Below are 22,088 nucleotides of genomic sequence, written 5' to 3' on the forward strand. Positions count from 1 at the left end.
TCGGCTCGTTATACTAACGAGCTAAACATCTGGCTCGGCTCGGCTCGTTATAAAGCTCGAGCCAGCTCGCTAGGCTCGCGAGCTACACGACTAAATACAAAGATCTATGTACATAAATATATATATAACCGAAAAATCATATTTTAAGTGTTTAACACTACAAACCCAAAACTTTTATAATATTATTATCATATCATCGTCCTAGCTTCTAACTTTTAATATTAAATTAAATAACCAAGTATGTATTAACTTACATATTTACAAACTCGTATTATAATAAGATAGCAACAAGTGTCATTATAAAGCAATTCAACATCCATTCCACAAACATGCAACATTTCATTGCACAACACTAACGTCATATGCTGCTAGAAACAAAGTTCACAAAACCATAACCAATAATCAAATATTATATATACAATATAGGTATGTAGCCATGCAATAATGCAAATATTTAAGCACATGACACGTCCACACATGTCCATATCACAGATCATAACTACGAGAAAACAAGACTATGAGAAATGAGACGACACCAACGACTAAACAAACTTGTGTTGTGGCTTGGCTCATTTGGCTCGTGAGCTAGCTCACGAGCTAACCCGAGCTGGCTCATTAGAGAACCGAGCTAGAATGCTAGCTTGACTCGCTACAAAATTAAAACGAGCCGAGTCGAACCGAGCTACTAATGAGCCGAATCGAGCGAGTTATCAAGCTACGAGTATCTCGTCCAGCCCTATGTGTGTGGCAGCATCGTAGAGATGGAGTGGGAGAAGTACACGCTAGGTCAACTTCCATGAGCACGATGACAAGGGTAGCACGGGCTGGGTCATGCATGAGTACTCCATCACGGCCTCGCTCGAGTACGTCGAGTCGTTGGTGGATGCATAACCTGGATTTTTTTAGAGAGATCATAAACAATATTTAATAGATTATATGTACTATATGACTGTCTAGTTTTAGTTTAAATTTAACATAATAGACTACATATTTTTATCAAACGCATAAATAAAGAAATAACTAATATTTATTAAATCAATCGTTGTTTCTATATATTTAATTAAATTAGTAGTAATTAGTATCTCTATTATAATCAAAGCACCAGTTTTAATGGTCGTCCTGTATTATCTTTTTGTAAATAATCCCTCACAACTATTTCAAATTAACCTGTTACACGTCTATAGATGGCCAAACGGTGGCCCGACATGGACCAGACGCCCACGGGCCACGGCTCTGGCACATTAGCCTGTCGTCCCATTTGATTAAATCATCATAAAATGTTAAAAAATGATGCAGAGGTGGGTTCGAACTCATGCCCTGATGAAAGAAGGGCGGGAGACACTAGGTGAAACTATCTAACCAGTAGAACATCATGGTCAAATATTTTTAATATTGAATATAAATTGTATATATATATATATGTTTTTTTGTAAAAAAAATATAATCATGTCGGGCCGGGCCAGCACTACGGGCTGAGGCTACAGCCCAAGCACGGTACGACGTTTTTGGCTCTTGCAAGCATTAGGTCGTTTCTGATACCACATTGGCGCAATTGACTTCATAGTGTTTGAGGTTGCTGAATTGGATGGAGCAACAATGATTTATCACACTAACAGTAAAATAAAAGATTATTTGTTGGTTTAAAACGTTAAAAATTGCTACGAAAGAGCATAATTTATATGAAGCGCATCCAGTTTTTATTGATGTCTGACTTTAGCAACCACTCCATATTTTGATCTATCTTTTTTATAAGTTTGAGTTCATGTGATTTATTTTAGAAACTTGAGCTAACAAACTTTCTCTTATTTGGTTTATGTATGGTGGAATTATGTCATTCTATAATATCTGTTCGTTCAGTCAGTCATTGTGAACTCTCTTCTAATCGCTCACTTCATTGGTCGTGTTATACAAAGATATATTGGATGGAGTAAACAATAACATCAGTTAGCTAAATTAAAAAAATCATTATACGGAGAGCGGAAACAAATTAAACAATAAAAAATCTTGAGAATTTTTTATAGATAGTTTACGTGGGTATTGTTGTAAGTCGTCGCAACGCACGGACAATATAAGTTTGTATAAACCTTAGAGGAGGAGCCAGGAGCCCCGTACCAGCCCACTTGTCTACGCCACTGCCTCTGAGGGTCTACTGCATCCGCCATAGCGGCCACGAGAAGAACGGCAAGAAGCAAAGCAGGGACGAGGAAGATTGGGGCACCGAGGATAAAGTGGACGATGCAGCAGTCGCCACTACCTATTGTGCCGCGGAGGAAGACCCTGTCTAGTTCATCGGTGAGTACCTGGTGGCACCGCAGGCTGAGTACATCGCTTCTCTTGCCGCGGCGACGGCGGATGTTGTCAACGACGATCCTGCTGATGGGACGGACGCAGGAACGTGCAAAGATCAGGACTTGCCCGCGTCGGTGGAGGACGAGAATTGTTACGATGTCATGAACTCTTTGCCCGATTTGGTGCCTAGTTTCGATTTATGGCACTGAGACGATGGTGCCGGATGCATGAGCAAACACGTCGTAGATTGCTTTAGCTCCTTAACTTTGTAGCTTAGAGCAACAACACTATAAGACCAACTCCAGCAGCACTCCGCATGCGGCTCCGTATCCCTATTTTGCGGAGTCTAGCACACTATTCATCAGTCCAGCAGGCTCCGCATCCGGCTCCGTAAAACGCACGGCCTGTACCCTGACTCCCCATTTCCACGCTTTCTCTCTCCTCTCCGCAGCTCTCTGCGTGCGCGCGCGCCTGCTGGCGGGCCCCAGGTGTCATAGACTGCATGCGGAGTGGGATGGGGAGTGTTGCTGGAAACGGAGACGGATACGGAGAGGAGAGAGAATCTGTTGGCCGCGCGTTTCAGGGATACGGAGAGGGAGTCTGCTGGAGTTGGTCTAAGGCCTCCTTTGGCAGCCTAGGATCCCGGTCCAATCCCGGCCCACGAAAACCACGAGCCAAATTGCCCCCATGGTTTTTTTTTGTTGTTTGGTGACCACACTCTCCCGGCCCGAGCCGCGGGGGAGCCCGGTGATTTTCCTCCCCACCTCAACAGGTCGGGAAGGGTTTCCCTGCTCCGCTCTGGCGAAGCCGCCACCTCCGCTTCTCTCTCGTGAAGCCGACGCCTCCCCTTCTCTCTCGTGAAGCCGACGCCTCCCTTCTCTTTGGCAAAGCCACCACCTCCCCTTCTCTCTCGTGAAGCCAACGCACTCCCTTGGACTAGATCCGTCGCCGACCAGTGATTTCTACCTCCTCTTCTTCAGCTCGCGTGCGGTGAAGATCCTGCAGGCCACCAGAGCTCATCTACCTCCTCTTCTTCAGCTCGCGTGCGGTGAAGATCCTGTAGGCTACCAGAGCTCATCTACCTCCTCTTCATCTCGCGTGCGGTGAGCTCCTCTACACTTTTTTCAGCTCTGCAGGCCACCAGATCTCTCCTCTTCATTCCTCGCTTACTGCACTTTTTTCATTCTTTGCGAGATTCTTTACACTTGCTGTTTCCTTTTGCTCCATAAAAAAATATCTTCACCATATGTAACCAGTCCACGTGTATAGGATTAATTTCTTTAGCCTTTCGACAATTCAGTATTTTACGCATGTCCATAGTTACCTACAGTTACCCTGAAATTACATGAGTCATATAATGACCACCTCACATTATTAGTTGATCTAACAACTTAGCTGCAAACACTGCACATTACTGTACCCCAGGAAATTTAATATTCAGTTTTTAGTCTGTATGTGAATCTGTTGTTTACATAGAAAATTTAATGTTCAGTTTTTTAGAAAAGTTAATATTCAGTTTTTAGAAACCAAACTTAATTGCTATTCAAAGGAAAGTCAAGATGATCATAGTCATTGTTGTGTTAATGTTTTGGACAAGCCAAGTAATATTTTTTGTTATGAGTATGTGTGAAACATATGTTAAATTTGTGAAACATATGTTAACATTTTGGACATGCCAAGTACTTGATATACACAAGTGTTTGATTTTGCTATTCACAATTATTACCAAACAGCAGTAGGGATATCTTGGCTGCTGACTGCCAAACAGCAGCAGGGGATGGAAGCCCCGTTGGGCACCGCCCACCCAGGGAATCTAGGTAGCAGGGATTTTGCCCCTGGGTGGCGGACTCCCCTGGGTTCCCCTGCCCCAGCTACCAAAGGAGTCCTAAAGGTCACGTTGGTCCCTCCATTTTAGTCTCATTTAGTCTCTAAATTGCCAAACGGTGCGACTAAAATAAAGACTAAATTGTTTTAGTCTCTAGTTCCTCAAGGGTCACTAAAAGGGACTAAACCATATAAGTTTCAATTTTGCCCCTCCTTTATTTTAGTTGCACTAATGGCTTGAAAATAGTAAAGGGTATTTTAGTCCCTTATGATTCATTTAATGTGTTTTGAATAGTTTTAGTCTCTAAAACCAAACAGGGTAGGGACTAAACTTTAGTCTTCTAACTAAACTTTAGTCCCTAGATTAAAGGAACCAAACGGGACCAAAATTGTTTCCCAAAATCTGGTATTGGTGGTTGTTGAAAAACAAATGTTGCTAAAAATATGAAGTCGCATCAGATTGTTAAAAAATAATCCCTAAATTTTTTGAATCACCAACTTGGGCCACGGATTCACTTAATTGGGCCAAACCTTGGCAGAATATCAGTTTGCAGCGCCGCCAGAGCAGCCGTCCAGGATCTGAAAGCAAATTTTATTCGTTCTGTCGCCAGACAGGTACGGTCACCGAGTGCTCCAGCCGTCATGTGCAGCTGAGTTTGGTTTGAGAAATGAGATAGTTCATTATCTTCTCGCTTATTTGTTTGGTTTGTGAAGTAAAATGAGTTGATTTATTAACATTTTATTCATCATAAGTTAATAATTAGTAATACATGATAAATGATCTTATTTTACAAAATTTGTGGAATGAACTTATGATGCATCATCTCATATAGTATGGATTGATTCTTTAAACCAAACATCCTAGTAATGTTTGCCATTACACAATTCCAGCGAAGCAGATGAACTGAATCCCAGTGACCGAGTACACTGAACAGTTGGACGAAGAACATAGAAAACTGCATCTGCATACACGTTCACATTCAATTTCAAATGAAACTGTAGCTGTTGCACACTCATTCCAAACACCAATAGTAATGTAAGCATATGTCTTGACATTCTCAAGGAGCAGTGGAGCCATGCTTTGATAATATCTAAGGTGCTGGCACAGTAAATGATTAGCTTAAATGCATGCTGTCAGCTTCCTGCAATTTGAAATGTCAGTATTCTCCTGGTAAATAGTCTCTCTCTCTCTCTCTCTCTCTCTCTCTCTCTCTCTCTCTCTCTCTCTCTCTATATATATATATATATATATATATATATATATATATATATATATATATATATATATATATATATATATATATATATATATTGCAACCCCATTCTTTTGGTCCAAAATTTACACGGCCAAAACAAACCAGAGAAACTATTATATGTAGTTAGGCTGTGGAGTTTTGTTTTTAAACACTTTTGGACTACAGGACTGTCAGACAATAGTATGTTTCAAACTCCTCTTCTCCCTGGTCCAGAACTAATTGGGCAAAAGGAACAAAAATATAATAAGCAATCTGAGTTCTAGATCTGCATGCTGAAACAAAAAGCAAAAAACAAAAAAAAAACACTACAATGATAGCAGCCCAACAATCTGAGTTCTTCAGTATTTCTGTCCGTGACTCCATGAACTCCTTTTACCATACAGCTATTTTGACTCAGAGAAATTCAAGGCAAGTAACAATGGCATCTTCAACTATTGAATCAAGAATTACAGAGGAAACAAAGTGGTGCGCATTAAATTAAAGAAGTAAGCACAAAAAAATGTGCACAATGCAAACACCAGATCATACATAAACTATGTGTTTGGTTGTTTGTATTTGCTAGTGCTTGCATCGCGAGATGCAATGAGCTGGTGTTTGGTTGTTGTCAACCAGACTCTACGCATGCGAGATATGTGTTTGGTTACCTGCACGCAGATGTGGAGCCAGGTTCGCACGATACTTAAAGCATCTTGGACCAGGCTCTGCAGGCGCGAGCAAATTGGTCACATCTCTGGAGCCAGGCTCTCGCCGGCCTGGCTCATACAGCCGAGCTACGCGGAGAAGCCAACCAAACAGGCGTAAAGTATATTATTTGAAACAGTACGCAATGCAAGCAAAATTTAAAACCTTTTGGAAATAATTATCTATCTGTTTGGTTGACCTATGGGGGCTGCAGCCACACCCGCGGAGTCTCAAAGCACGTATTGTTTGGTTCACTCTTCTCAACATACAGGTTCAACAGATATAAAAATGGACGGCGAGCCAGGCCCACGGGAGATGCTCCTAGGCACGTACACTCGCGTGCAGTCCGGTGGCATGTTGTTGCATGTAGTTGCACCCAAAACGAGAATGCATTTATATTTGTTTTTCCATCATATCTTTTAAATAAAAAATTTAACCATCGAATCGATTTATATTCGTGTTCCTGGATTTTTGAACAAAATTAAACCACGCGTGCTATATAATATTTAAAGATTTATCTATTCACTCTTGTCTAACACTCATTTTGGTGTAGATAACCAAATACAAGCTATATTTGTCTTAAATGTAAATATGTAATAATGCAAACAACCAAATAAAAGTCTATGCACGGATCTAGTCTGTGCACGAGTCCGACCCCTCATGTATAGGACAGGCTACCACTGTACAACAATCGTATATGTTTTTTCAAGGATCGTACATGCATGCATCGCACTGAATCGAACAATTTGATACAAAAATCGAACACGATTCATCAGAACTATCTCAGGCCATGACCACGTTTTTTTTCACAATCGGGTACCATCCAGGATGAGGCGGGATGCTGGTGATCAGGGTCGTCTCGAAAATTTTGAAGTCCCGGTGCGAAATGAAAGTAGAGATCTAATTTAACATACTAAAATAAGAATAGTAGTATGTGATAATATATTGTCATAAAGGTGTGAACTTAGTATTGTACCTGGTACATAATATTCACTTGAAAATTGTAAATATTTTTTGTGTTCTTTGAAATGAAATCTTCAATAATATATTCATAATCAATCATTTCTAGTATGTCTCCCTTAACTGCTATGACAGTCAATGTATTAAGTCTTTCTGGTGTCATTGTAGAGCGTAAGTAGGACTTTAATGACTTTAGCTTAAAAAAGCTTCGCTCTGTCGATGCAACAGTTGACGAATAGTCAAAAGAACTCTATATGCAATGGTTGCATTGGGAAAATAATCATGCTCCTTCAGAAAATTTTGAATTTCAAGAGGACCAATATTTTTCTGTGGAATAAAATCTTGGAGAAAACTTAATTCCACGTATAGGTGATTTGCATCAATATCAGATTGTCCATCTTTTAAAGTGCATCCTCAAGATGATGACAATAAGATTTTAAACTCTTTTTATCTAATGACTGCAATGCATCACAACTAAATAAGAAATCAAATATTTTTTTATAACCTTAATAATGTTCAATTCTCCTTGTGAGTGAAGAAATAGCTTGAGCAACAATAGGTATAAAATAGATTATTCTAAATGATTCCTCTTCAGACTGTATCGTAGCATGTGTTATCTGGATTCTCATCAAAATGTCTTTTTCTCTTAATTTGTCACTTCATACGAAATGTACTACCAATATCCATGTCAAGCAATTTCTTTTGCCTCCTCTAAGGTTTTTATGAAACCAGAGTCTATTGGTTAAAGGAAGAAATCAAACCCTGCACTTCCCAATACCAACATCAATGAACATATCCTTTGATTGCAATTCCTTGCTTACTAGATTAACATCATACAATACAAGAGGTCATACCAAATGACTATTGCCACTATAAATTCAAACTCTTCAAGTTCATTAGTTGCTAAAGATTTAGCCTCACTACTTATCACTGGATCATTATCACTATTAGATAATTGAAGTAGAACCTCCCAAATATTTGCACATTGAAACCTGATAGCTTTAACACTATCAATATGACTCTCCCAACGAGTAGCTAACACTGACTTTAGAGTCAATCATGTAATGTTATCTATTATCTTTAAGGATTTGCTATCTCTTAGTAGAATTAGTAAAAATTGTGTAGACGTGTTGGATGATCCAAAAAACTTTAGCTTTACCACAACTCTTGGTCATATCACAAAGTGTTAAATTAAGACTACGACAACCACAAGCAAAATAAACAGCTCTAGGATTAATATTCGAAAGTTTTCCTTTCATATTTGCTCCATTATCAAAGCCTAGCCTAGCACGTACATAATAGAAATTAGAAAATAAGAAAACTATCAAAAGTCATATCTCATATTGAGGGAGCTCGTCCATGTCTCCATGAACAAATAAAACATTCTAATATGCTACGAATCACATACAAGTTGAACTGCAGGATCGCAGGAACAGAGTGCGGAGGCACACATCCGACGTCCCAAGAGCGGCGACGGCGTACAGGCAAGCGACGTATAAACTTCTAGGTCATGACTTAGGAACATTGGCATAGGAGATGGGAATAATGGTTCTGGCCTTCTGGAATTTTGTACATTTTTTATTAAATTTTTTGACGAAAAGGGATCTCCCCCTATTTCATTAAGAAGTACGAAACAATGATGTTCTACAACCACATACACACACACACCGACATTGTCTTAGTCGCAGCTTTCCACTGGCAACAAAAGCCCAACACCTAACCCAGTTATAGTTTGCAACAGACCGAACTTAACAACTATTGCCATACAGTAAAATACGACTAAGACAAAGAAAGGGGTTTAACCAAGACGAATTATTACACACCAACATCCTGATACAAGAGCCACAAGAGTCTCCAGGTTCAAGATAAGATAGAAGCATCTTCGCCAAAAAGGATCCCCTGTGCATCCAATCACTGTGTCAGCCTCCTGTCTACTGGAGACCACCCCCGAGCTCGAATGAAGATATCACTAGCCATTTTTCTGAGATGGTTGCTCTTTCCTCCAGCTTCTTTCTTGCAGATTTTTTCTATAATAGAATCCATGAGTTCATCCAGAAGCATCACGTGTCTAATGTATTAACTACTCTTTTATCTTCAAAGCAAGCTTCATTTCTTATTTTCCAAAGAGTCCAAAGAACTGCACTGCATCAAATTCCTGTCCCATTTATTGAAAATATAGAGCCAGATGCTAAACATCTCAATGGGGTTCTTGGGAATACAGATGGGATGCAGTGCCGCTTGCACCACTCTCAAGGTGAATTTCGTGATCTGACAATCAAAGAAAATGTGTTGCGTAGTTTCTGGGCAGTCACACCAAATGCAATTTATATTTCCTTGTCAATTCCTTTTGTCTAGATTTACTTTGGAGAGAATCCTGTCTCTCAGTAGAAGCAAAAGGAAAACTTTTATCCTTTAGAGGATTTTAGCTTTCCAGATGAACATATAAGGCACCCGACCCAAATTACTTCGGCATTTGAGATAAAGGAGATAAAGGGATTTGTCAGAATATCCTTTTTTATCCAGTAACCAAACAAATTTATCTCTTGAATCATTAAGGCAGATGTCCTCATATGAGGATATCATATCCTTAAGATTATCAGCACCAGTTCCCACTAGCCTCCTTCTAAAGGTTAAGGACTCAGTTCTTATTCAGCACCTTATCTACACTTATCTCTTTGTCAAGAGATAAATCATGAAGTCTTTTAAATCTTACCGAGAGAGGTATGTTCCCACACCAACAACCATCCCAAAAACTGGTGGATTTACCATCTCTAATGAATCTTTTGCAGTTTCTATAAAACATATATTTTACTTCTAGGATGCTCTTCCATAAATGAGAGCCCTTTTGTCTCTTTTCCATCAAACTCAAATGTCTTCCTTTTTTATAGTTAAACCTTACTATTTTTTGCCATAGACCCTCCATATTCTAAAATCTCCACCACCATTTAGCAAGGAGACAAAGGTTCATACATGTAAGGTCTAAAATTCCTAGACCTCCTTGATCCTTATGCCTACAAATAGTATCCCAATTCAACAGATGGGGCTTTTTGTTCTTTTTCCCCCTACCATAACATCCTCGTTCTATACATGTCCAATTTTTAAAGCACACTGACAGGAGCCCAAAAAGGGAAAGCACGTATAAGGGGATGCTAGATAAAAACTACTGTTAATCAGAATCAGCCTCCCCCAAGGCTAAGATACCTTTCTTGCGAGACTCCTAGTTTTTTCCATCTTTTCTTCCATTTTGGTCCAATGGGAGATTCTAAGAGACTTGTAATCTACAGGAATTCCCAAGTAGTTCATGGGCAAATATTTGATAGGGCAAGTGAAGATTTCAACGTATAAATTCTTCCTCTCTTTAGCTTTGTCAAAACACAGGATCTCACTTTTGCGAAAGTTAATTTGAGGCCTGACATATGCTCAAAAAGGACCAAAACAAATTTCAGATTCCTTGCATAAATCGGGTTGGCCTGAAGAAGGAAGACAATGCCATCTGCATATTGTAATGCATATTGTAAACAGACACAGCCATTTTCAATGATGTGAGGAACAAGGCCCACCAAAAGACCTACCTCATGGGACCTTTTAATCATGCAAGAAAGACCATCAACTACAATGTTTTGGATGGCCTGTGCGGTCGCGCAGCACGCACGAGCCCAAAAACACCCCTACTGGTGATGCCTCCTAGCTGGATCTAGATGCTCCACCGGGCCCATATCCAGTGCCAATGGAGGCAAGGTCACCCGCCCCATTGCGTTACTGGTTGCCACAGGTTTTGGGGAAGAGTGCATTGTCGATGGTGGGGCACATGTGACTCGGTCTAGGCAAATGAGTCAAAGGAATTCATACCGCTTGTCGCTAGGTCGAAGGATGTAGGAGGTCGTCGCGGCATCCGAACAAGGAAGCGACAACTCCGGCACATCATGGCATCGGAGGGCGGGAACGTCCTCCACTTTGATACGTTCCTCGCAAGACACCTCCGTCGTCGTCGAGGTCTCCATAGCTGGCCATCTAGCTTTGGGGGAACCTACCATCGATAGAGTGGGCCGGTAGATTTGTAGCACCAAAGCGTGCGGGCTCCATCTTACACTCCCAGTCGGGGACACCGCCACTGCCACCTCCTCCTCCATCGCCGCTCAAGCAACACCCGCCGCGTCGCCACTAACGCTTCCCGCTATGCAACCACCAACAAAATATGTGTGAGACAAAAAAAGGCAGGACTAGAGGATTAGGGAAGAATCCACAACGCGGAAATTTGCGAGAAAGCCGGGTATTCAAGACGTGAATTTAATAGGGAGAATAAGGGGGATTGTTGGAGAGCTTAAAATGTGCATTTTTTCTCCAAAAAACTGCATTACGGGTTGCTTTGGTTCTAGAGGAGTTCCTCTTAAAAGTTTATTACATTTTAAATTAGTAGAATACATATATTTACATTTTAAATCCATCATTTAATACAACAAAATTGTGGCCGCACTAGTTAGAGGAGCTTTGTTAGAGCAACTCCAAGAGTCTCGTAAACAATTGTTCCAAAAAACTATTTATTAGGGGTTCCGCTAAAAAACTTTTTCCCCAAAATCTTATCTTCGCACAGCAGTTCGCTAATAATTTACTCCCCAATACTTTAAACTTGTGACACGTCATCAATTATGGGACTATCTTCTACCCACCGTCAAGAGTCCTTCATTAGCATTGCCTGCCAAAACATGGGACACTGGGAGCTCCTCTGGCACATGTAAGACTAGCAAGCCGGTGATTCAGAACGCGTTCAAATTACATTCTGATGTTCATAGGAGTGGAAATGTAGGAGTCGTATACTTTGTAGAAACCGACTGCATCATAAAAATAAGCTGGCAACTAGCATATATTATGATGTTCACGGTACATGGAATGAAAGAAACAACGGCGACATCATATATATGCTGTGCAGGAATTAAGCACACAATCATGCATAAAAATAAGCTGGTAACTAGCATGCACGTCAATGCCATCACTAAAAGCAAGGAGCTCCTCTAGCACTTGTAGGATCAATCACGATGGTCAGAAGTAGTATCAAGACAAGTAAACAGGCAATTCAGAGTAGAGTTTGCGAGAGATTCAGATTTACGCCGGCACATCACGTTCAGCACTGATCGATAGAACAGCTGCGCAGTGCATCGCATTCAGCTCTGATTGGGGAAATGTTTGCCTCACCAATATATGCGGGATGCATCGATGTGGATGCGGGACGCTGGAAAATTACGGAGAAGATTAGGAGTCCGTTGGAGACGAGAAAATGACAGTCGAATGCGAAAAAGTTTTTTCGGGTTGGTTTACAACATTTGTTGGAGTTGCTCTTAGACCTTCTTCTCATGACATCCTGGTTCGAATCCTTTCTCTCATCCTATTTTTGCCGATTTTAGAATTTACCATCGGCGTGCCATTCCTGGGCCGCGGCACGCGAGCCGACCTGGCACGACCCAATTATCTAGTCGGGTCTAACGGACTGTGCCTTAAACGGATCGTGCCGTAGTGGGTCCGTGCCGAGTGGGCCGAGCCACCCATTACACTTGAAATCTTTAATTTGCTGACGCCCGAACGGCAGGACGAGGTCGTCGAAGGCCTCCAAGAGCAGCTTGAGCCTGTCGTCGGAGACGTCGGTGTGGCACCACAGCGGAAGGCGCTGCTGCAGCCGTGGAATTTCGATGAGACTATCGCCCGTGATGACCTTTTTTTTCCTTCTCTCCACCTCTGTGTGCTGGGACTGAAACGCCGGTATACGGTGTCCGCGTGCAATCATCGGGTGGCGACGCCATGGACACCAACCTTGCCGCCACTCGGTCGTGCTCCTGTTCTTCCTGTTGAGAACTACGTCACCACGGATCACCAGATCCGCTCCCTTCCCTCCCGTCAGCAGATTAGGCGCGAGAAGATGTGGAAGACCCGTATCCCTTCCCAAAAGCACGACAGAAGAAATACACGAGACACAGGATATAGGGTTGGGCCTCTGGCCTCTTTCTCTTCTCTGTCCCATATGAGGGGGTACAAGTTCTATATATATAGAGACGTGATCGTCCTCAGGGGCATATTCGGTATTTGCCCACATAACCCTTCATTAGGGTTTCTCAACACTCCCCCTTGGGCGAATACCGCGACCAACACATGCCTCATTAAAACTCCCAAAAAACCCAATGGGAAAATATGGAGAAAGAGCGCATGGTGACGCATATTGCATTTACACTTTGTTGCCTCGTTAAAAACCTCATGTGAGAAACTTCAGGAAAACTCACCAAGGGAAAAAGAGTACAACAGCTGTCATCGTGACAGATTTCGATCCTCTCGGGTCTAGATTCTATCGAATCTTCTACAAGGGCTAACTTTAGAAATGTGCTCCCCCTGATCCTTGCAAAATCATATCAATAAGGCAAAACATCTTCTTCTAGAAGTATATGCATATAAAGATTTAGTAATCAGATTGCATATCCTTGCAAGGACTATTTCAGTAACTTTACCTCTACTCACTTCTAGGATATACGAGGTAAGTGCACGTATCAATATAAATAAGTCACTTTGATTGATGGTGTTCGATCGACTAGATCTATATATTTGATAGAAAGTTTCATAAAGGTTCACATATTGATCATCAAGCTCACGCCTTCAGGGCATAGAATATGACATTTATTGTCTCACGGTTGTGATCAATATAAGCATTCGCTCCCCCTGACGATGACATCTGTCAAAGTCTTTATCCCTCATAACTCAAGCATATTCTTCAAGATATATGTCTCATTGTTCATCTGGAATAACGAGAATGAATGAGGTTGGGGTGCAATCATTTTCTATCTTACACCACAATTTATACATAGTTGTGCAAAGCAAATAACATATCCTTCAATAGGACTTAGGGGATAATATAGTTGCAATAGTACATATTCTAAATATGACACATCGCTCGAGGCGTTCATCCATTGCAACATCTATGATGGTGTAACAAAAGTCCATCTAAGATCGTAATCCATCAGGGATTTTTCATCGATCAGATACATCGTTATAGTCTGTCATTCTGGCACAATGGGGATATTTTGCCAGTAACACCTAAACCTTATATGTTTCTGCCATCAGGGCTTTAGAGGATACCGTAATTCCACATCTAGTGGAAATTACCATGAGTAAAACTCATGGAATGCACATGTGCTTATTCGATGAACTTCAAGTCCTTTGGTACCTCATCTTATTCCTTTTCGGGTCTGTATGGGTCTTTATCCCTTTATAGGGATTATCAAACTTTGGTGTTCAATACAGACTTTGTTTCTTCTGGATAGGTTCCATCTGGGAACGATAGTCTCAACTACGAGATATTCTCCCTATATAGGAAGGTGATCATTCATCAGGAATGTATTATTCGGTATGAGATTTATATGTTGCATATTTATAATTCAAATATATGAGTCCTCCTAGGATCTCATGACGGATCTTCAGAATCCTATTAACTGCATATTTTAATTCATGTCATTTGCCAGATATATTACATAGCGGAACAGTGGTTATTCAACACATATGTGGGATGGGTCTCTCACAAGACCACTTGAACCATCGCATTCACCACAAATTATTTCAATAGTGCCCATAAATGTCCGAACTTCAAGCTCGTGACTTTCATTTTGCGATTATTGGTTCAGCCTCGATTGCATTTATCAATGACCCGATAAGAGAGCTTCAAGCACTCGTGCCTAGGACTTTGTTTTGGATCCATTTGCAATCTAGAGAGGCAAGATAGATGTCGACACATTTATCTCCCATATTTAATAATGATCTTCGTCATTTCCCAAAAACGAAAGATTCATTGTTCCGTATTCCTAGCACAATGATATTGCGCGCATTGCTAGGAACTTCATCATCAAGATGAACCTCTTCGTGAGGCAAATTACCAGCAGGGCGAGTTCATCAGAGGAGAGTTATTACAGACCACGTGAATCTGCAATCATAACATATGCTTCGACTAAGGCTAATGGATCATATTCACAGGCGTCCCCGAGAATAGATCAAATGCCAATAAGTCAAATGTGGATATGATATTAATCCCGGGTATATCCACATCTACATCAGATAGAAGCATGCAAACCAATATGGTTAATCCTCAACGATTTCTGGCAAACTCCATATACATAGGAGTACACACCGAACGACAGATTCAGTTTGGCTTTTGTGCGTTTAATAGAATATTGATGCATTACACTATATGGGCATTCCTCCCCCTAATGCCGAGATGTTCTAAAAACATACAGATAAAATCCCCAACCACAATCATATAGTTTGTGGCCAATGTATGCTATTGTGGTGATTTATTTGGGAAATCTTACGCACATTACAGATAGGGGTTTTATGCAGTGAGCTTTGGACTTAGATTAATGTAGTGGCATGAATACTACATATTTGTCCTTCAACATGAAGGGTTAGTCTCAACATCCAGCGAGACACGCAACAACATGTTGCTTCGTGGTTACAATTCTGCAAACTTATTATTATTACTACCAAATGCATAGTCAATCATTAGGATTTAGACTGATATGTGCAACACTATTTTATCCATAAGGGTCCTTCAGGGGCTCATGCATACCATTCGTCGTTTGGAGTCATTAGTTGACTTCAGATCAACAAGTAAAATGACCATCAGGGTCTAACACTCATAAAGACATTCACTGGTTGCATTGTGCTTTTAAGCACATAGGAAAAATGTGTGTGTTTATATTGGTAGTGAAGTGCACGGCATCAGGCCAATGCTGCCAAGCAAAGATTTTTATATGCAGAGATGTATAGTCCAGCTCGTTTTATTATTGCCCATGGTTTACCCAATTACTCATACCGTTCTGAAACTGGGTATCAATTTATGCAACATTTTTAGGTATTATAATTTTGAGAGAGAATTTATAACAATAGTTAATAAATTGTGATGCTGCCAGCAGGGCAAACATTTCTCCTCATATTATATACCAATTTGTTCTATAAAGCATTATTTCGATCTCTTCGTTGTTCGGCAAAAAGAGAAGCTTTAGAATAAAACAGACAAGGCCAAGAATTCATTTTTATCTGGGAAAAATCATCATATAACTAGCTTTTGATGAAGCAAATGATGATAACTGCTTGGCAAGAACGAAACAAGACTGGCATCCGCCTAGGATCCGTCTTCAACAACAGATAGTACTGCTCTCATACGAAGAAATCATCAGGGGTAGAGAGGATACAACAGGTCTCTACAAGATCTTCATATTTCTATCACAAATTATCATCACTAGTAGTCTAGTGGTCAAGACATATGGCTCTTCTGGCTCCGAGGACCAAGAATATGTTAATGTCTAATTTAGCTACAAGCTTTGTGGTGATGTGGGATTTCATAGTTATTTGTCTACTCTTCTCACTTCTGGTAGATCGGAGGTAGATAATGGTAAGCATGCCAAAGGGTGGAATTCAGTGTAGTTCGGCTACATAAACCCAGGTATGTGTCCATTCAGGACCGACCTTTACCATTTAGTTTACAGTGTATACCAAACTTGTCAAAGGACTATCCCGAGTCAATTCAGTGACTATAAGTATTTACAATTCTGAGAGATGTATGCGACACAAGCATAGAGGTTCTAAATAGAACGAGTAAAGTGGTTCGACGGGAACACACTATGGTTTTCACACCAACATAGTGAAATTTTTCTCAGAATAACCTCTCGGTATACTCGCAACTTCGTGTTGCTGGCGATTACATGTCCTTTTATCTCATAGTTTGCTTCATGTCATTTAGCGACAAAGAGAGCAATGTGCTAACATCTGGTTGAGCAATATATGGCTGAGATTTATAGTCTTAAATTATTTAGTAAGGCCTTTTGCTTACTAATAGAATCCCAATTTGTGATGTTTTCTGTGCCAAAAAGGCTTTCATGCACTAATATTGAATTTCTTCAGGTTACTTCGGGTAAAACTTTATGCACGAGGAGAGAGCAAAGATTTAACTTATCTGTGTTTCATTGTATTTCAATTTAATTTCCCAGATTATTCAAGCACTATAGAGCTTGATATAGTTGTTATGGCCACTTGGCGATATATTTATATAATGCCACACAACACAGTCAAATAAAATATAGGGCCAAACAAAATTGTTTATAAAGGTTGCGTATAATGTGACTTCAGGGGCTTGAACAACCCACCACAATTCACACGAGTACAAGCTCTAGTGTCTGGTGTTAACGCGTGTGTGGCCATCAGGGCTACGACAACACAGCCAGCCTTCGTAATTAACGCAACAAGCACAATTATGGCTCGGTAATCGGGGTACACGATAAGTCCACGTAATGTGCGCAACAGGCGCAATTGTGACTCGATGATCATGGGAGACGAACAGTGCCTGCAGGGCATGCGAAAAATACGCGACTCAGCAATGGCGGTCCGACTCAACGGGAGCGATCCGACTAAGCAAGAGTGCGACATAGCAATCACATGACGCGACCAAGTTCGAACGACATAAATACTGTGACGTGTTGCCAGGGCGCAGCCAATGTCTTAATTCAGCCGATTAATAATGTAACCTGATCGCCACATCTGTGTACCCACTATACCATTTAATCGCTCGGCGTGAGTCTGAAGCTCAACGCAACACAAATATTTAGAGCGATTTAAGTATGGACAATATAGATTTTATATGCATTTTAATAATTTTCTGCTAAATATCTGCTACGAGAAATAAAAGCAGAAAAATAGACACCAAAATTATTGCATGAGCATAACATATCAGGTGTAAAAAGCATTTTCCATATTTAAATATGTATTTTTCTACTAATTATTTACTGCCGGAAATAATTAATTAAAATAGAAATTATAACATAAAACATGCTTTATTCTACTTGTTATTTACAACAGGAAATAAATAGAATAAATAATATAGAGCATGTACTTTTTTACTAATATTTATTGTAGAAAATAATTACTTAGAGTAGGAATCGTAACATAAAATCTGTTTTATTCAGGTATGTGCAGGCCGCACAACCGAACCCAACTGAACTAGTCCACGATTCCGGTTCTCATTCTTTCATCAGGAAGGAAAGAAAACTGAAAAGGATCCACAAAAGCTGGAGGCGTTGACTCCACTTCTTTAATCTTGCATGCCCGTTTTTAATCTTGCATGCACGTCCGGATGGGCAAGGGCGCAAGGCTCCAGGCCTCCAGCCATGCAGTTGCATGTATATGCCATCACCTCCATGCGCCATCACATACACGCACCATCACGAGTTCACGGCAGCATGCAAGCAAGTCAGTGGCCCCATCTGTATCTATCGTTGGAGCAATTAGCGGAGTCAAGTTTGCGGTCAGTAACTGCCTGGCTGCCTGCATGGACGATCCACTCCTCTCTGCGCGTGTGACGCACGATCGAGGCCCGCCAGCGAGGTAGCCAGGATGCACGCAGCGGAGGCGCGTTGAGCAGCGGGCCCACACGACACTGTAGGATCGGTGGCGCGCGACGTCAGGTCAGTGCAGCGCGCCTAGGCGGATTGCGCAGTGCATCCCTATTTTTATTTTGCATGGGCACGTTCTCCGGAACCCACCAGAGATTGTGGAGCAGCAAGGACTCCCACCGAAACAAACATGAGAGCAGAGAGTTCCGCTAGGTGAGATCCTATGAACAGTAGATCTAAAAAAATACCGTTCGATTGCGTAGAGGGTAATCGAAGCCTGTCGCGTAGGACAGTTCGGCTAGGCCGGTGACCTGCCGGCTTGATGAAGAGTTGATGCAGATCTGATCCCGCAGCAACGTCGAGGTAGAGCGTGCTGATAACGTGTTGAGAACTACGTCACCACGGATCACCAGATCCGCTCCCTTCCCTCCCGTCAGCAGATTAGGCGCGAGAAGATGTGGAAGACCCGTATCCCTTCCCAAAAGCACGACAGAAGAAATACACGAGACACAGGATATAGGGTTGGGCCTCTGGCCTCTTTCTCTTCTCTGTCCCATATGAGGGGGTACAAGTTCTATATATATAGAGACGTGATCGTCCTCAGGGGCATATTCGGTATTTGCCCACATAACCCTTCATTAGGGTTTCTCAACACTTCCAAGCCCGCGTTGGCCTGCATTCGTCAGGAAGTAACTCAGCGTGCGTTTCCACCAGTGCAGGCCCACGCAAGCGAGCCCCAGTGGCTGCCGGCAACCAATCGGGAGGTATATAAGCATCTAGAGCCCAAAATCGAAAATCTTTTCCCTACTGGCTAGTTTACCCACTAAGGCCTTGTTTGGGTGAAAAGGAATTTAAGTGGATTGAAGTGTATTTTAGGGATTGAAAATGAAATTAGTTTATATTATACTTCAATGCATCTTATACCATCTCAATCCACTCAATCCAAGATTATCCAAACAAGCCCTTAATGGGTGTTTGATTGCACTAAATCTAATCATTAGTTAGCTAAAAATTGCTAGTATAATTAGCTTACTAACAAATAGCTAACTACCTATTAGCTACTTTGATAAAAGATAAAAGTAGCTAATAGCTGACCTATTAGCTATAATGTTTGTATGTCTTTAGCTAATTTTATCAGCTAACTATTATCTATAGTGCATTGAAACACCCCTAAGTCTAACCTGACGGTGTAAATTTCTAAACTGAATCACATTACCTTTGCATCTGTGCAGATCAAATGGTTACAAAATCCATTTGAGATTGTTTATACGCCTTACTGGAAAAATAGAAACAAGGACCCGATGATAACAGAACATCAGATCGTATATTTTATTCTCATTCCAAAGTGACGCCGGATCAGCGTGCGGCGTGGATCACGCCCCCCGCCACCCCAAAGAAAAACAGTTGATGCACACAGAAGATTATAATTCAAAGAGCAATGTTTCTGAAAGGCAATGTGCTTATGTAATGCATTCATGGAATTCCGATTGCCAACTTGTAACACATCGTTCCTTCTCTAGCGCTAGCACCTATCCACCAACAAAAAACCTACACAGAATTCTATCCCCATTGCTGATCTACTACCGCTCTAATCTGCTTCCGGTCTGAAAATAACTTGGATGGCTCCTAAGAATCAAGAACCGCAACCTTGCCGAATCATAGCAAGCCGACCACAGGATGATCCGGTGCAATTTGTGCACCAAGCAAGGTCGCCACTGCAATTGCTAATCCAGATCGGAACACAGTGGGCGCCGACCACCATGACGTTATTTTCATAGAACTGGCGCCACTTGCCTTCAAGGATGCAAGCCACACTGAATCTTCCAGTTGCTCGTGGCTTGGCCTCCGAGACGAATGTTTGGATCTGTCGCTGCAAAAATGTCAAAAGATGAAGATGCTTAATCTTGTAAAGCATGAACTTGTAAATAAAGTTAATCTAAGCAACAGGTGTGTGTGTGTGAAACCCTCAGTCTCATGTGTTCCTTGCAGTTCCAACTCGGCAGCTGTGGCTTTCTAGTCACACACCACACAAGGTGGCAAGGTGCTGAGTGGGGACAGACGGGAAAAGATGGGAAAGAGAGGAGTACATATCAAAGCTTTTGCTTTGCTCCTGGCCTAATAATTCCGAATCAAGACCTCGCCCTTCTCACGTAATCTATGTCAAACAAGCCTTGCAGCTTGAAATTGCAACTGAAACTGAAACTCAAAGTGACGGTGCTAGTCGCTAGATGAAGGAAGGATCTGCTTTGGGCAGGAGGCAGTAAGAAGAACCTGGATGGAGTTGATTCGGGGCAGAAGGTGATGGTGTAATCGGTGTGGTTGCATGTGAAGGTGGATGTGGCGTCGTCGTAGGCGTAGCTGTAGGACTTGGGGCACGCCGACTTGAAGAGCTGCGAGTACTGGGACGGGTGGCAGGTGTTGGGGTTGCCGTAGGCGCCGTTGCAGCAATACTCGGGGCTGCCGAACGCCTCGCAGGCGCTGCGGCAGGCGCGGCCGCCGTCGGCGCGGAGCTCGTCGGGGCACCGCTCGTTGAGGTCGACAAGGCACCCCGTGTCGGGGCAGCCGGCCGCGGCGGGCTGCACGAGCATGGGCAGGTTGTAGCCGTCGACGAGGCTGACGTCGTAGAAGTCCTTGCCGCCGTCGCCGTCGAGCGTGAACTCGGCGAGCGTGGCGGGCGGCGACGCCCCCGCGCCGCGGCACTCGACTTCGCCGGAGCCGCAGTCGCCCGTGGCGCAGGACCCCTTGCCGGAGGCGTCGAAGGCGCAGCCGGAGCGGCCCCAGAAGCGGCCCGACCACCCCTGCGGCGCGTACAGCGAGCGCGACTGCCCCGGCGCGAGCGCGAAGCCCGTGGTCTCCAGCGGCGGCGTCCCCGAGCCGGACAGCAGGCCCGGCCACACCGTGTCGCCGCAGCGGTTGGTGAAGGTGAACGTGATGCCGCATACCGACCCTGCGCGACGGACGCGAGCACCGCAGCGGAAACGGACACCGCTTCAGTCACACGAATCCGAACAGGAGGGGATCGATTGGTACTGGCAGAAGGGAAAGAACACCAGGCACGCGCTGCCGGGAAATGAATCAGAGCCAGCACGTACGTACCTTGGAAGAAGGAGAGGATGAGGACGGCGATCGAGGCCGGCGAGCCCGGCAGGTGCGCCCGAGATGCCATTGAAGCGACCAGCACGCTGTCAGGAGGGAAGCTCGAGCTCGAGGCGCGCTGGTGGTCGGGGAGCTTGACTGTGAGACTGGATGGACGATTAGTGCTAGCTAGAGGGAGGATGGACTCATGGACCGGGGCGGCGGGGCGGGTGCGGCCGAGTAATAAGGCGGCGGCGGCGGTTGGGGAGGGGAGTGGTGGAGGTGGTGGAAGTGGTCGCGACCCGCACGGCCAGCGCTCGCTTGCGGAGCAGGGGGGAACGTGGGATGTGCCGACGTGGGGCTGCGGGGAGCCGGAAGGCGTGGCGTGCGTGGCTTGCCGGTTTTATAACCGCCGGGGACGGGGAGGACCGGCCGCCACAGGCAAGCAACCAGCCAATTCAAACTGAGACGGAGTGGATTCCCTGTTTTTCGTTCTCTCCTAGCGTCACCTATTACGAGCAATCAGCGATTTGGAACGGTCCTATTCAAAGGGACAGAAGTAGGAGTACAAACGAGTGGATTCCCTGATTGA

General features: G+C 42.9%; 1 protein-coding gene across 1 annotated transcript; it reads right to left on the reverse strand.

The window, feature by feature from the left end:
• Window positions 1-19,825: 19,825 nt before the first annotated feature.
• On the reverse strand, window positions 19,826-21,862 carry LOC103643225 (thaumatin-like protein 1). Its single transcript, NM_001364932.1, has 3 exons — window positions 21,518-21,862; window positions 20,693-21,368; window positions 19,826-20,291 (listed from the first exon to the last, which is right to left on the reverse strand). The coding sequence occupies exons 1-3, from the start codon at window positions 21,585-21,587 to the stop codon at window positions 20,078-20,080; spliced, it is 960 nt and encodes a 319-aa protein (NP_001351861.1). The 5' UTR covers window positions 21,588-21,862; the 3' UTR covers window positions 19,826-20,077.
• Between the last annotated feature and the right edge of the window lie 226 nt (window positions 21,863-22,088).

Source organism: Zea mays, chromosome 1 (genome assembly GCF_902167145.1).
Source record: "Zea mays cultivar B73 chromosome 1, Zm-B73-REFERENCE-NAM-5.0, whole genome shotgun sequence".
Taxonomy (NCBI): domain Eukaryota; kingdom Viridiplantae; phylum Streptophyta; class Magnoliopsida; order Poales; family Poaceae; genus Zea; species Zea mays.